Below are 17,484 nucleotides of genomic sequence, written 5' to 3' on the forward strand. Positions count from 1 at the left end.
TAGGAGAGTCCACGGCCTGGTCTGGTTGTCGCAACGGAAGGACCCTCACATCTTGCTCCAGTATTCGCGGAGAGCCAAAGTGAACTTGGGGTAGATGGGAATAAGGAGCTGCTCAGATGGTGTTTCTTCCAGCTTGATATGAAGGGCAGTAGCCACTCTCGCTAAAAGCTCCCGTGTTGCTTCCGTCACCACCGGGGATGCCTCTTTAGTGGCGCTCCCAGCTACAGATGGCGCTGTGGACTGGGTCAATCCCTGATGTGCTCGGCACACTGAAGCACTGTCACCCAACTCCAACTCGTTTCCAGCGTGGAGCGAGAGGGCATCGTCGCGGTCATCATCCCCCCGTAAAGCGTCCACTTCCTTCAGGCTTTCCGCCTGACGTTCGAGGCGGATCAACTCCTCAGCCGTACTGAGTTTGTAGTGGGGGGGAGGCCAAAGCGGCCAAAGGGGTGCTGCCATGACGACGCATCACCTCAGAGGGGGGAATACGGTCATCAGATGGGGAGGACTGTACTGTGGCCCTCAACCCCTCCAGGCGTGCTAAGCACATGCGGCGCAGGCCAAATAACTATTGGGTTCTCTAACCGCTCTTTGTGGGTGATCTAACCCAAGACAGGTCATGCAGGCATAGTGTGCATCCCCCATAGGGTACCCCGCATCTTTCAGAATGAAACACCATAATAGTTATGTATTTTCTCTGTGAATGTGAAGCCAACAGTGTGGTGTGAACTGTCTGATCGTGGGGGGAGGGGCAGAGCACACAAACTCACACACTTTAGCTCACTTTGGTTAATACATGTGGGTCGGCTGTAACTCATGCTAAGTTATAGTTGATTCTACTATACGTGGGGGTGTTGGCAGGATGTAAGGAGTGTGCTTAGTCCTGTAGTGGTCTGCTCTCGTTAAGCTAGCTACTGCATAGCTCGTTCACTGTGGAACACACAAGAGTCTAGGCAAGATGGCTGCGCCCTGTGAGAGGTAAGCATGGTGCGCCTAGCGACACATGACTCACTCTCCGGTTAAAACTGCAAGCCCGCCAGAGCGAAACATACACAGACTCCCGATCTTGCGGGGTTAGGTGCGGTCCCCGAGTCCGAAGGCTAACCGTGTATAAAAGTATCATGTGAAGTGCATGAATAATGTATATGTAACAAAATGTCTTGAACTCACTGAAGTCTGAGATTTCCCAGTTCGGAGTTTCCAGTTGTTTTGAACGCGGCAGAAGTCATGCTGGATTGACAGCATGGCCAATGTATTCAACATTTTCTGGCCCATGGTGTTGCAAGTGAATGTTTATCCTTAAAAGCTTGAAAAATAGACCCTTAAACCCAGACTTGGACCACACACCCTCTCCACTGAATAGCAGGCTAACGATTGCTTTGCAACGCTTGCAGTTAGCCACTGATTCCTTCCAAACCACTCATTGTGGAATTTGCGATTTCCAACTGTTTATCTCCAATGGCTGATGAGCACCGATACGTTTTGAAAAGGATTTGCCAGTAGATTGTCAACTTGATTCATGACGATGACTGCTGGTCTAGCTTGCTAGCTAAGATTTTGAAAGTATGATGTTGACATGATCAGTCCAATCAAAGCTACAGTAGATATAACGTGATTTAACATCATTTTATCAATGACCTTGAGCCTTCTTGGATGGGCACTTATAATGTAAATCTATGGCAGCACCCAAGGGGCTTGAATTTCCAGAGCTCTCCCTGTAGATTTTTGCTGTGACTTAGTGTCCCCATGAGGGACAGAACACTGAGCCAATCACGGCGCAACTAGAGAACATTACGCTCTGTATTTTCCGCTGGCTGCCCCACCACTACAGAAAGCACTGAGCTAGGCTGAAATACCTGCATTTTGGAGCTGCCTTACTCAAGAAAGCAAAAAAGAGACCATGTTTGTATGCGGCTTTATTAACTTAATTATTTATTTTTTACATTGTTTGCAAACTGATATGTGACACGTATTAATGCCAAAATAACATGCAAAACAGGCACAAAAATAATTTTAAAAATATATAAAATATACAGTATATATATATGTATATATATTATTTTATTTTATTTGCTAAACAAGGGGCTCAAAACAGGTGGCGCTCTGCCCCACCTGCCCTGAATGACGGGTTGCCACGGCATAGGGTAAGGGTAGCCTATGGAGGGCTTGGGTTTTATCATATGAAATGGGAAGCAACTGTTACAGGAAAATAACTTCTAAATACAAGATTCACCGGTATTCACCGAGGTTCTCATCTCTCGTTTCATGATGGGCATGAACACATGTAGTATACATCATGGAGGGGGTTTTACGCACGTCCAAAACGGGAGCTGCTGCATGACAAAAAGAATGTAGGCCTGCCTACAATACAAAAAAAGGGAACGTCAGCTTACTGTTTTGCTCCTCTAAAACTTGATCTTTCAATAAAGCTTGGTGATTAAGATTAATTTCCAAGTGGTCTCAAGAGCAGGACAAAAATAAAACAGCCTTCATTGAGAGGAGGGGAGGCTATGCTTGGTTTTTAATCATAAATAAAAGAAACGGGGATAAAAACATGAGTTTATGTTTCTAAATACAAGGTATACAGTCACCAAAAGCACATTACTCTTGTTCCATGTACATATGGGTAGGGGCTGGATAGGTTGCGTTTATGCTGTCAAAATTCATGCCATAACCAACTGCATTACCGCTAAAACCAGCTTTTGGTCTTAAATACCCCTACCAGTGCTGCCTGAAATTAGTACTTTGGATCATGTTTTTAAGGACACCCCTCAGATTTCCACCCCTCCCATCTGAGCGCAAGAGAGCTGATATAAAACAGGTCAATTACCAATCCTTTCGCAACAGTTTGAAAATAGAAGAGCGTTGGGTTTAACAGGTCGATGGAGACCATTCATTTCGTCTGTCAAACAGGTAGGCCTACCTCTTACAGTATTTCTTGAATAGGAAGAAATAGGCTCCAACACAAAGCCCTCTTGTTGTTAGTAGCCTAAAGTTAAAATGAAATTGAAGACTGTTTAAATGAATTAGGCCTTCTCGAATTAGCTTACTTTCAGCTCCCATGCGCTGTCCATCTCTAAACTATGTAAATTACTCAAATATGGCTTATTGTGAGGTCATTAACTCTGATAAATAGCTTCATTATGGACAATGAAACATATTGTTTTTATTAAAATCACTTATAGCAGTAGCAAGCTTACCTCATGTCCTCCTCATCTTGCGCTCTTAATATAATAATAAATATGATATGCCATTTAGCAGACGCTTTTATCCAAAGCGACTTACAGTCATGTGTGCATAAAACATTTTTTTTTTTGTGTATGGGTGGTATGAGAGGGCGCTCTCCCTCTCAAACTGAACAGGACATCAGTAGGCCTAGTACACACACACAGATATTGCTATTTTTCTAGGAATACATTTTTTTTGGCCTCCTTAGGCAGCACAAAATAGTTTACATCAGCAAGAACAAGGCAGGGCTCATGATTGGGATAGCCTATCAATTGCAGTGTGTAATGCAGTGTAACCAAGTTTTATATACACCATCCCAGCAGTTCAAAAACTCAGGAAGGAAGTACATTTTCTTAGAAATATAACTTTGCCCTGTGCTTCTCCGAGCATGCTCTTTGTACAGCCCAGGCCTATAGCCTATAGTATAGGCTATGGATCATTTGATTGAGCCCACACTAGGCACACTTGATACAGGATGCAGTGATGAGTATCAAAACTGTCACCTGTAACAAAACGAAGGGCACTATGGTAGTTGGCATCGAAAGGTTTAAGAGTAGTAGCAGCTGCACTTTGATAAATAATATCACCATAATCAAGAACAGATAAAAAGGTTGACTGAATAATCTGCTTCCTACTGGTTAGAGAAAGGCATGATCGGTTTCTGTAGAAAAAGCCAACTTTAAATCTTAGCTTCTTAACCAGCTTATCTATATGTTTTTTTAAACGTAAAATCCATATCAATCCCTCCCGAGTGGCGCATCACTACAGCCTGGGGTTCAATCCCTGTGACCGGGAGTTCCATATGGCGGTGCACAATTGGCCCAGCGTCGTCCGTGTTAGGGAAGGGTTTGGCCGGGGGGGGGGCTTTACTTGGCTCATTGCGCTCTAGCGAGTCCTTGTGGCGGGCCAGGTGCCTGCAAGCTGACTTCGGTCGTCAGTTGAACAGTGTTTCCTCCAACAAATTGGTGCGGCTGGCTTCTGGGTTAAGCGAGAGGGTGTTAAGAAGCAGCACGGCTTGGCGGGTCATGTTTCTGAAGACGTATGACTCGACCTTCACCTCTCCCGAGCCCGTTGGGGAGTTGCAGCAATGAGACAAGATTGTAATTGGATCACAATTGGTTATCATGAAATTGGGGAGAAAAACGGGGTAAATAAAATCCATATCAATCCAAATGCCTAAGTATTTATATGCGGGAACACGTTCAATTGGAGAACCATCTAATGAGTGAACATGTAGTTCATTATAAGCAACTCATTCTCAAACACTAAGCAATATGACATTTAATCGATTAGAAATTACATGACCCTCCCCTGGACCAAATAAAAAAATACTAAACACTCCACATGACAGAAATTAAAAAAGCATGACCCTCCCCCATTTTCCTCCGGGTAACAATTATGTACATTTCGACCGATCCCTTATTTCCGATGCAGCATGTTTGGCTACTTAGCGAGCATTGCTAACATTAGCTACAAAGATACAGGTGGAGACTACGATTTTGTAATGATTTGTCTGTATATTTCATAATAAATGTTGTGTACTTCTAACAGGCCTACATGTTTGGACCGTTCTTTAAGACAGTCACTAAGAGGAAACTCGGCTGTCATTGTTGCACACACTATTTTGGATGTAACATTAGCAGTCGGGCTAGCTAGTATGATAGAAACGGTAACTCCAAAGACAGTTCAGTATGGTTTAGAAACTCTGTGGTATCTGTGTTATGGTTAGCATAGCTAGTTAGAATCTAAGACCGAATAATTATTGAGTGTATTGCAGTTCATTGGTGACAATGACATGAACATATATTCAACATGACATTTATGCACTAATTATAATATATTTACAACCCAAACGTAATGTGAAATGCACTCATAACTTATGAAATAAGCAATATTTAGACTAAGCTTTGTCTGGGCTTAATAGCCAGCAAGCTAAGCCAGAAATATTAGAGGAAGGAGGAGATAGGAATCCAATTGGGCAATGAATGGAGGAACATATAACGCCCCACCCAGTAGACTGTCGACCAATCGTTTTGACGTTGTCATGCTGCGTCACACGGTTGCTACGCTAATCATCACGCAATCTCTTCTCAAAGTCAGAGTATGATGCCACGTTCAAAACAACTGGGAATTGGGAACTCGGAAATCTCTGACTTCCGACTTCAGTAGGTTAAAGACAACTGGAAACGCAAAGAAAAATGGCTCAGACTGGGATTATTATTAATTTTTTACGGTCATCCAACTTGGAATTCCAAGTCGGATGCTCTGGCATCTTTCTAGAGCTCCGACTTTCCAACCAGAAGATCACTGATACCATGATTTTACCTCATTTTTTTCAGAGTTCCCAGTCTGTCTTGAAAGCACCATGAGTCAAGAAACCTGCCTATTTTCCTCAAAAGTATGTAATGTCACGATTCCAAAGCTATACGATATTACAGAGAACAAGTTAATTATCTCACATCTCGGAAAATATTGGTAATGTTGTACTGCTTGATCACAAAATGTATACTAATGTTGGGTTTTTGAGCTAGCGCCCAATTGACTCCCATTCAGTACTTGAAGGAGTGATCTCCTTGTCCCATAATCGCCCAGAATGCACCGCGTGGCCTATTGACGACGCATAAGCAATGTTAACAATGGCCATTAATACGATCCCAATGGAGTTTCCCCATCTCTTCAAAAGTATCTCTGGCTAAGCTAACTGCAGGCTAACTATGCAGAGCATTGCATCATGGGAGACGAAATGCACCCTGGGAATTGTAGTATTCTGTAGACGAGGGCAATACAGAAGCTTCAAAATGACAAAAAAGGAATAGTGCAGTATGACTAATAAAAACGATAAAATCAAAGTGTATCAAATCTTACGGTAGTGCATATATACTAACAGTATAATAACTGGTTATAAAGTGGCGTAATTGTCCTTTAAGATACTCAGGTAAATAAGAATCAGACACTGATAAATTATATAATTTGAAAGACATCGCTATCGTCGATCCTCTGACATAGATATACAGTTGCATTACATTTGGGAGAGCTAAATCGGCATCTCCAAACTCATTGCTCAATTTTAGCACATGTGGATTATCCAAGTTTTTAGCCAGAAAGATGGAACTTATGGTTGCTTTATGAACCATTGCTCCCAAAAGTAAAGCAGCTAGACACAGCTATGATTTATGGGCTGGAAGAGCAATCTCACATAACCTGCCTTTTTTACAAAGTATTTTCTTCAAGTTACGTAACACCTACAGTAGCTATAACTATGGTGAAAGTTGAAGAGTCAAGCTGAGGAATCCACCTACAAATGTGTGGGTCCCAACAAACTCCCAACAAACAAAAGGGTAGCGTAGGTGAAAATAAGCCACTGTTATCTCATTATTCGTCAGGAAGGCAGGCTTTCATGCTACAATATGTCCAAATTAAGGAGCTCTGACTGTTCCTCTGGGAAAGGAGGTTCTGTCTGGGTAATAAGGCATCAAGCTCTATTGCCTGTGTGGCGTTTGATGGGCTGAGGTAAACAGAGGTTACTGCAGATCATACATGATGTCATACGTGTGTATGTCTGTGTCCACAGATCATACAAAATGATGTCATACCCAGGGCTGGATTACCGGACGTGCATGCAGGGTTTTTGGGGGGGTTGGGGCCCTTCTCTCAGCCTCATGGCAAAATGTGAACAAAAGCATGATATGAGCTATAAAACGGCACATTCTTCTCTGCCCCATGGCAACAACTGTTTTGGGGGGGGGTGGGGGGGGGCGGAGGTCGTCGCCCCGGGGCCCCAAATGCGATAGTCTGGCCATGGTCATACCTGTGTGTGTGTGTGTGTCTGTGTCTGTTTGAGTGTGTGTGTGTACACATTCAGTTGTTTATGTATGCGTGTGTGCATACCTTTTAGATTAGTCTGTGAAGGCTAATCCCTGCTTGAGATGGAGAGTGGTGAAGGTAGAGACAGAGGAGATAGAAAGACCTAGAAACTAGAAACAGGGAGGGAGGGGGATAAAAGTGCCAGAGAGAGAGAGGGTAGAGTGGAGCAGCTTGCCTCCCTACCTCTGCCAGGCAGTGTTGCTGACTCTACTGGGGTCTGATCCAGACGGGTCTCTTCTTCCTCCGTCAGTCTCTTCCTCCTCCGTCAGCACAACACATGGGATCCGTGAGCCCCAAGCCAGGGGGCTGAGCACAGGGCTTCTCCAGCCTAGCCTGCCATGAGGGGATGGAGATGCGCTCAGCCGGGCTGCCGTCAGTGGGCTTTATGGAGCTCCAGCTGAAGGGGGGTGGTCCCCTGGTGGTCCCCGCGAATACCATCTACAGCACCGTCCAGCAGCAGGACTACTCTGCAGGTGTCTGGCTCCGCAGGAAAGAGAAAAAACTTGAACATGTAAGCTTTCAGATGTTTGTCTGATAAGTTATTGTACTTGTGAAATCTATAGAACAGCCATGTGGATCTATCGTTATTTGGAAGTTGGTGTTGGTGTTAGGTATTTTTTATCTGGTGTTTTGGGTTAGCAGTTTTTAGACTTTAGTGTTTTGGGTTAGCAGTTCCAGTGCTTCTTTGTTATATGCATTGACTGGATGCTGCATGATCTTATCTGCTTTAGTAGCGACTGCATTGTCTGACATAAATTATACAGTTTGACTTTATTGCTGCAGACAGCTATTGCATTATTAATTGCTCCGCTTTACATAGTAGAAGTTAGGGTCCAGAAATCCATTGGATAAGCTGCTGCAACCATTGAATGTTTTCAGACAAGGGAAGGCATGCTAAATTCAGACTGCACTGCATGTTGATTCTCCCAGTGCTCAGTTGATGCTGTTAGTGGACTGAGCCTGATGTAGAGGAGTTCTGGCATTGTTTATTGAGGATTGAGATTAACGATTTGCTCCTCATAGCTGTACTATGAATCACAACTGATTTATCCATATGCAGCTGTAAGTAATGCTTCAATGTGCTCTTTTTATTGAAGGAAGTTAATATGAGTCAGACTTAGAGAAAAGCTTCGTTTTTTGGCTTGCTTCCAGTCAGTGTCTTAACCCTCCCGTTGTCCTAGGGTCAAAATGACCCGCCACTGTGTTGAACCAACATTATTTAATTTTTATATTTTTTGGATCATTTGTGAGAAGGAGGCAGTGATACTTTAAAAAAAGTATCACTGCCTCCTTCTCACAAATGATCCCAAAAATATAAAAATTAAATAAAGTTGGTTCAACACAGTGGCGGGTCATTTTGACCCTAGGACAACGGGAGGGTTAAAAGCAGAGTAAAGGCTTCTATTCATATTCTATCAAGTCATCTATTCATATCTAGTGGCTAGCCTGCGGCCAGCAGTTTGAAATGGAAATGGTGCGTTGACTATTTGATGTTTCAATGGGAATGGGCAGTGTCTAAGTGATGTGGGAACACTTTACATTAAGTTGCCCCTATTACTATGTAACTAACACAGTAATATTATGTTAACATCGTAGTTACATAGGTTTTAATATGTAATTATATGGTAATAGGGTTGTTGCGGAATCAGTTATTACACAATTGGAACAAGGGATGTGTAATTACAGTCCCTTTTTGAAGGTTATTCCACATGTAACTACACTGAACAAAAATATAATATACAACATGTAAATTGTTGGTCCCATGTTTCATAAGCTGAAATAAAAGACCCCAGAAAATGTCCATATGCACAAAAATATTATTTCTCTCAAATTTTGTGCACAAATTTGTTTACATCCCTGTTAGTGAGCATTTCTCCTTTGCCAATATAATCCATCCACCTGACAGGTGTGGCAGATCAAGAAGCTGATTAAACAGCATGATCATTACACAGGTGCACGTTGTGCTGGGGACAATAAAAGGCCACTCTAAAATGTGCCGTTTTGTCACACAACACAAGAGAATCATGATTCGTTTTTCTGAGTGACTCGTTGATTTGTCATTTGTTTGACCTGCTGGCTGAGTAATTAATTCTACAGCAGAATTAATACTCACTCCTCCAGTGACTCTGGGGTCTAGCCAGCAGATTCCGATCCTACTGTTACACTTGTTTACACTGAGCTGCACTGGGGTCGAAATGGATTCATGGTTAGAATAAGATACTGCGGAGGCGGCACAAAATACGGGTCGGAAAACATTCCTCAATGTAGGAATGGGATGTGCCACTATACTCCAAATGTTACATATATCCAAACTGATACATCGAGAAGATTGAAATACTGCTTGTTTTTCCGGAAAACTGCCCTTTTCATCCTCATGCTAGCTAGCAGTAGCCACCACCGTCATTGTGGAATGGCAGTGTCAGCAAATCCGCTCCTTTGTTGTTCAACACGAAGTGCCATTCCATAATGGCTGCTGTGGCTACTGCTAGCTAGCATGAGGATGAAAAGGGAAGCTTTCCGGAAAAACTAACAGTCATTCAATCTTCCCAGTGTAACATTTGGGATTAATATTAATATGGATAATTCGGAGTACAAAGCAATTTCTCACCCCTGGATTTAGGTACATTTTCCGAGCCATATCTCGCGCCGGCTCCCGTGGTGTCTTAATCTAACCATGATGGCGTTCTGACCCCAGAGCATCTAAACAAGCACTCAGACCAACTGTCTGTCATATATGCGCACAGGCAAAATATATTTCTTTATTTTGACTGAACGAGTGGAAAGATCGAAGTCAGTAAAAAGAGCGAAACTTCTCCTCACTAGTGAGAGGTCAGTGTGATGTCACTTCCTGGTGACAGCCCAGCGTTCTTCTGAGTTCTTATTTTAATTTTCTTCTTTTGAATGCGCAAATGTCCAATGTTTAGTAATAGTGAACAAAAAGGTTAACTGTTTCAAAAGTTTATTTAAACGATTTTGTATAAGTGAGAGTTCACCAGGAAGTGATGTCACACTGACCTCTCACACTCTCCTCTGCAGCCAAAATGGAAGTCACATGCTATTTTTATTTGCATTCTGGGATCCTTGGGACCTTCCTACCCCCCATTGAAGTTGACATTTTAAATGGTAAGGGTAAGGGTTAGGGAATGGATGTCCTAAGGATTCCGGATACCATTTATGTCTCTTAATCTTTCCTGTTTAGGCCAATAAAGGTTTGTAATGTGCAAAAGTGCAATTCAAGTCTCAAATTTTATTGATTTGGAAAACGTGTTGACATTATGCCAGTGCTTAGCTAGCTAACTACAGTACATTAGTGAATGATGGGGAAATTCTTGCTAGCTAGCTTTACCACCACCCTGTTAGTATGTTTTACAAACTAAAATAGTTATTGCTTTGAGTCTGAAATGGGGAATTGAATTTGAATGGTGTCTTTGTCAAATCCATGAAAGAAATGTCTCCTGGTTAGTCTTTTAGCCTAAGGTTGTTATGTTGTAATTAAAATGTCACTTCACTTTACATTAAGTTGCTTGCTCCTGGGTAAGTACATTGTAAGTACATGTATATCACTTGTAACAACATTGTAATTACAGAGTTGGTTGTTAAAGATTGCTACATTGTAAGTGCAATGTAACTAAAAAGGTTAAACCTAATGTTCTCCTGTCTCCTAATTTCTCCTGTTTAGCCTGTTGTTTGCAAAGGTTGTTATATTGTAACTACATGGTAATCATAAAGGTTATACCCTACTGGGTTTCACTTTACATTAAGTTGCTTGCTCCTGGGTAGTTACATGATAATTACAAGTATATCCCATGTAACTACATTGTTCTTACATTACACTTGATTCGGTATAGCTTTTGAGCCAGGTCATAAACTAATTGAAAATGACTGGTAGTTAATGACAAGATGTGTGATGTTACAATTGTTGTTACCAGGTCCTAGCCTATTTATCAACCCTGGTATTACAGTACATTCCATGGTAGTGGCACCTTGTAGTTACATGTAACAAGGTCATATTTCGGTTTGAGTTATTAACATGGTAATTCACAGGTGACTTTCAAATGTGTAATTACAAAACATTAGTTACATAGTGGAACAAGAGAATGTGTAATAGCATCTGTAGTAACACAAGTGGAATAACCTTCAGCAAGTCAATGTGTAATTACACATTCCTTGTTCCAATTGTGTAATAACTGATTTCACAACAACCACTATTACCATGTAATTATGTGTAAAACATATGTAACTACTGTTAACAGTTATTACTGTGTTAGTTACATATTAACTGGGGCAACTTATTTTAAGCATTACCAGTGATGCTTTACCAACCCAGCTCTCTCTGCTCAGACTCTGTCTGCGTCTCCAAAGAGGAGGAGAGGAGAGAGTCTGCAGCTGCAGCCTCTTCAAACCTGCTGCACTCCACTCCTGGCTGCTCGTCCTGTCACACCATGCAGTTAGCCAGCTCTCACAATCCCCCCCACCACCCCAGCTATTTCCTTTCTGAGGTTCACTCTGTGAAAATTGTTGCAACCATTTATTAAGACTTGATCAATAAAGTCTGCAACTTTATTGAATTCGGAACAGGGTAAAATACAGTGGCTTGCGAAAGTATTCACCCCCCCATGGCATTTTTCCTATTTTGTTGCCTTACAACCTGGAATTAAAATGGATTTTTGGGGGGGTTTGTATCATTTGATTTACACAACATGCCTACCACTTTGAACATGCAAAACATTTTCTATTGTGAAACAAACAAGAAATAAGACAAAAAAATTACAGAAAACTTGAGCGTGCATAACTAACTAACTGCCACCACCATGCTTCACTGTGGGGATGGTGTTCTCAGGGTGATGAGAGATGTTGGGTTTGCGCCAGACATAGCATTTTCCTTATTTGCCAAAAAGCTCAATTTTAGTCTCATCTGACCAGAGTACCTTCTTCCATATGTTTGGGGAGTCTCCCACATGCCTTTCGGCGAACACCAAACATGTTTGCTTATTTTTATCTTTAAGCAATGGCTTTTTCTGGCAACTCTTCCGTAAAGCCCAGCTCTGTGGAGTGTACGGCTTAAAGTGGTCCAATGGATAGATACACCAATCTCCGCTGTGGAGCTTTGCAGCTCCTTCAGGGTTATCTTTGGTCTCTTTGTTGCCTCTCTGATTAATGCCCTCCTTGCCTGGTTTGTGAGTTTTGGTGGGTGGCCCTCTCTTGGCAGGTTTGTTGTGGTGCCATATTCTTTCCATTTGTTAATAATGGTGCTCCATGGGATGTTCAAAGTTTCGGATATTTTTTTTAGAACCCAACCCTAATCTGTACTTCTCCACAACTTTGTCCCTGACCTGTTTGGAGAGCTCCTTGGTCTTCATGGTGCTGCTTACTTGGTGGTGCCCCTTGCTTAGTGGTGTTGCAGACTCTGGGGCCTTTCAGAACAGGTGTAAATATACTGAGATCATGTGACACTTAGATTGCACACAGGTGGACTTTATTTAACTAATTATGTGACTTCTGAAGGTAATTGGTTGCACCAGATCTTATTTAGGGGCTTCATAGCAAAGGGGGTGAATACATATGCACGCTTTTCGGTTATTAATTTTTTTAGAATTTTTTGAAACAAGTAATTTTTTTTATTTCACTTCACCAATTTGGACTATTTTGTGTATGTCCATTACATGAAATCCAAATGAAAATCCATTTAAATTACGGGTTGTAATGCAACAAAATAGGAAAAACGCCAAGGGGGATGAATAATTTTGCAAGGCACTGTAAGTGCTAATGACTGTATGAAAACAAAACTACACTTGAGATAATGTATTCTGTACTTTACTTTGGTGAAACTTGAGTCTTGGAGGGAATAAAGTAATCAACACCATTCCACCATGAACAGTCACCCACCTTAAATTAACTGTGAATAGGGCATAATCTTTGTTTTGCTCTGAGAGCAAACTCACAAACCGCGAGAGCAGAGGCCTGGGGAAATTGCTTGGGAGAGTCGTGCTGCGGAATGAAGCAGTAGAGGTGCTATGCTTGCTGTTAAAAGCAGTGAAGATTGTAAATGGCATGGTGTTGATGCAGATGCTCTTCTCTATCAGTATCCCGTGGGCTGTGTGGGTGAACCCCTGCTGAACCCATCATATCACACCAAACAGAGTTAAGAGAGTTTACTGCACTTCATATCTATGGATATGAGGCAGGAATATAATAATTCTCATAACTCATCTAGTTTGATATGTTGAATTACAGGAAGAGTAGCCTAGCTATTGCGATCAGTAAAAGCCAATTGGGGATCTAAATAAACAAATCAGTAGCCTACCTTCGTTTTGTTTCTCGCAAAATAGACTAGCAGCTAGGCAAATCGTCTCACTGGAGAGGCACACTGTAGTTCAATATGAAGCAGGGCTGTATGTGAGCAATGTTTGATCTAAAGATGTAAGACTAATTGCCTTAATTATGGTGCCTTTGAACTTTGCATGTTGAGTGTATTGATGAAAGAGAACCTTTCTACCGAGGCAAATGTCAGTCTCCCAACAGGGTGCAGGATGTCTGGATAATTAAGTCACGGAGAGATTGAAGAAGCCCTAGCTTTGACAGTAAAACTAATGGAATCAACTGCCAGGTCTGGCTGACTGCCTTCTCACCCATTTCCCCAATGTCTGTTAGAGTTAAAGAAAAGGGACAGTTCAGGCACAACCTATTCTCTGCTGATGCCACACGTTCAATCCCCCAATCGTCTGAGTGTTAGTTTCAAATTCTATTAGTCGTATGTACAGAATACACATGGTATACACCGTCCAACGAAATGCTTACCTGCAGGTTCCTTCTCGACAACGCAACAACAATAAGAAAACATTTAATAGAAGAATACGAACGAAGTAAATGGCTCAGTAGAATAAGTTAGTAGTATAGTTATGACCTGAAATGACAATAAACATTACATCAACTTGTAGACTTGACAATTAAGCTTTTACTTTCAAACTTCATCCTCTACCAAGGGCATGAGTGAAACTGCTGTTTCATCATCATGTCATCATCATAGTTTAAATAAAACATGTCAAACACGTCAATTTTATATTTAATGCCCTGTGATTGAGCTTGCCTTACATCTGAGTTGACAGTGGCAAGACAAAATTCCAGCTAAATGTACAGGCACATAAAACCATAAGCCTGGGGAATATGCCAGAAGAGAGAGACCATAGAGATGAACGAGAAAAGGATAAGTAAGTTTTAGTTTAGCTTGGCCAGCATTGGTTTTAATATTATAGAACAAGAATAAACCAAACACTAGAGCCTTACTGTCCAGTATTTGTCTGTGCACATTGGTCACTATAACCACAGATACAGCAGAGGGTACTATTGCCAAGTCTAAAAGATCTTAGGATCTCAACGTTATGGTCTCATGAAAGGGATGCAGGTGGCTTTGTGATGTGCAGTGTGTAGAGCCTCACTTTACATGATGGCTCCATAACAATGTGTGAGAATCTACATTGCTGATTTCTGCTTCCTAATTAGCTTCCCGTGGGAAGTTAAAGCTTAGTCTCTGTCAGTGACAGAGGGCACTGACTGCATCAACACCCTAGTGAAGCTTTCAATAGCGCTACTGAGCACAGCTGCAAAGTCTAACACTCTGAGATATATGGAAATGAGAACGCATTCAAAATCAATGAATCTGTGGACTAGATATCCTGAAATGACATCAAATTAGTTTATTTGTTGTTCCTATGCTATGTCTTTCCTGGTGTCAGAATATATTGTTCTGTATAGTGGTATATTGATTTTCTATATATCATGACGGCTTAGACCTCTGATATAATGATATATGAGTGTTTTATTTATATATAATACATTTGCACATATGCCAATAAAGATCTGAGGCCAAGTTCATTACTGGCAGAGGCGGGTTTGGATGGAAGTGCAGGTGTAATGAATTATAATAATGAATGGTTTGTCACTGAGGCTCTAGATCAAACGTTTTCACACGCACCAACTTTCTGTAATGACATAGGCCTACTAGGTACGGGGAGGGTGTGAACGAATAATAAGAGCAGTGTTGTGTTCGAGACCACCTAAAGCGAGACTGATTCAAGACCAAGACCGGAGCGAATCAAGTCCGAGTCAAGACCAAGACCGGGTGTCACGGATTCTGCCGAGGCTGCTCCTCCTCCTTGTACGAGCAGGCGTCGGCGGTCGCCGTCCCCGGAGTACTAGCTGCCACCGATCTTTGTTCTGTGTGTGATTGCTTTTGTCTGTCTGTCACACCTGTGTCCAATTGTTTATTGATCACCTGTCCTATAAGTTCTGTCTGTTTGCTTAGTAGGATTGTGTGTTGTTGTTCGCCTGTCGTAGTGCTGCGTGTTTCGTTTCTTGTTTTCTGTTTTAGTGTTTTACGCATTTTGCGTAATGCTCGCCTCTGTGTTTTTCGAGGCAGTTTGTTTACCGTTTCCTTGTTGGATTATTTGAGTAAACTCTGTTGGACTGAGCCTCGGTGTCCTGCGCCTGACTTCCACCCCACATACACCTCACCTCTTGACAGAACAACACACCATCATGGAGTCAGCAGGAGCAGTAGCGGCACCCAGGTTGCTGGAGGAGCAGTTACGCTATCAAGACATCTTGTTCCAGCAACTTGAGGCCGCCCTTGACGAGGTGTCCAACAAGATGAGTCGCTTGGTGACGAGGGAAGTGCCCACGCCATCACCCACGATCCCATCACCAACGACCAGTCCTCCTCTCTCAGCACCGGAACCCAGTGGCATTCGGCTCTCGCTCCCGAGGGCATATGACGGTTCTGCAGCCGGGTGTCAGGGTTTCCTCCTGCAGATAGAACTATACCTGGCTACTATACACCCAGCGCCCTCGGGATACGAGAGCGTCGCCGCCCTCATCTCCTGTCTATCCGGTAAGGCGTTGGAATGGGCCAACGCCGAATGGAGGAGAATAGACGCAGCTACCATCACCTACGCTGAGTTCTCCCGCCGCTTCCGGGCAGTCTTCGATCACCCACCTGAAGGGAAGGCGGCGGGGGAGCGTCTGTTCTACCTCCGACAGGAGAAGAGGAGCGCACAGGAGTTCGCACTGGAGTTCCGGACGTTAGCTGCGGATGCGGGATGGAATGAGAGGGCCCTCATCGACCAGTATCGGTGTAGCCTGCGAGAGGAAGTTCGTCGTGAGCTGGCCTGCAGGGACACCAACCTATGCTTCGACCAGCTGGTGGACATCTCCATCAGGCTTGACACCCTGCTGGCCGCCCGCGGGACGTCCCGAGTGGGGGGTCGTCCATTCCATCCTCCAGCACCTCTGAGCCAATTCCTATGGAGCTCGGGGTGCTGGCGCTAGAGAGAGGAGGAGGGAGAACCCGAGGAGGGCCAATCCCTGCACCAACTGTGGCCGTGGAGGACACACCGCGGCCAGGTGCTGGGGAGGGTCTTCTGAGAGAGGGGACAACAGGTCACGCACTGGGGAGTCATTTCAGGTGAGTAGGCGCCCCACTTACCCAGAGCTCTCTGTTGGTCACATGAGCATTCCTGTGCGTTTTCCACAGGTGGCACCTCATTCCCAGCATAAGGCGCTAGTAGATTCAGGCGCAGCTGGGAACTTTATTGATCGGGCATTTTGTGCTAGGTTAGGAATTCCCCTTCGGCCGGTAGAAGTTCCATTCCCTGTCCATGCGTTAGACAGCCGGCCGTTGGGGTCGGGTCTAATCAGGGATGTCACGGCACCGCTGACGATGACTACGCAGGGGGGTCATGAGGAAATCATTCAGTTCTATCTGATTGACTCTCCTGCGTACCCAGTGGTGTTGGGGCTTCCCTGGTTAAGCACCCACGATCCTACCATAGCGTGGCAACAGAGGGCTCTTATGGAGTGGTCTGCCCAGTGTGTAGGGGAGATGTCTAGGTGTTTCCATAGGGGCGACCTCGGTAGAGAGTCCGAACCAAGTGCCCGCACTGCGCATTCCCCCGAGTATGAGGATTTAGCACTAGCGTTTAGCAAATCGAGAGCAGCACGGCTACCTCCTCATAGACAGGTGGACTGTGCGATAAATCTCCAGACCGGAGCAGCTTTTCCCAGGAGTCGTGTGTATCCCTGTCTCAAGAGGAGACTGCGGCTATGGAGACTTACATAGCCGAGTCCTTGGCACAGGGATACATACGGCCCTCTACTTCTCCGGTTTCCTCGAGTTTCTTCTTTGTGAAGAAGAAGGACGGGGGATTGCGCCCGTGTATTGATTACCGTAGTCTCAATCAGATCACAGTAAAATACAGTTACCCACTTCCACTGATTGCGACGATGACGGAGTCATTACGCGGAGCGCGTTTCTTCACAAAGTTGGATCTCAGGAGCGCGTACAATTTGGTGCGCATTAAGGGGGGGATGAATGGAAAACAGCATTTAGCACCACCT

The 17,484-nt window shown here is 43.5% G+C and overlaps 1 protein-coding gene across 1 annotated transcript in view; it reads left to right on the plus strand.

Annotated features, from left to right (window-relative positions):
* Positions 1 to 7,438: 7,438 nt before the first annotated feature.
* The window catches only part of LOC121548992 (inactive phospholipase D5-like), an 87,830-nt gene continuing 77,784 nt past the window's right edge, over positions 7,439 to 17,484 (plus strand). Inside the window, exon 1 of the mRNA XM_041861110.1 lies at positions 7,439 to 7,603. Within this exon, the coding sequence (XP_041717044.1) occupies positions 7,439 to 7,603 (165 nt within the window). The remainder of the gene's footprint in view (positions 7,604 to 17,484) is intronic.

The sequence above is a fragment of the Coregonus clupeaformis genome, chromosome 1, assembly GCF_020615455.1.
Source record: "Coregonus clupeaformis isolate EN_2021a chromosome 1, ASM2061545v1, whole genome shotgun sequence".
Taxonomy (NCBI): domain Eukaryota; kingdom Metazoa; phylum Chordata; class Actinopteri; order Salmoniformes; family Salmonidae; genus Coregonus; species Coregonus clupeaformis.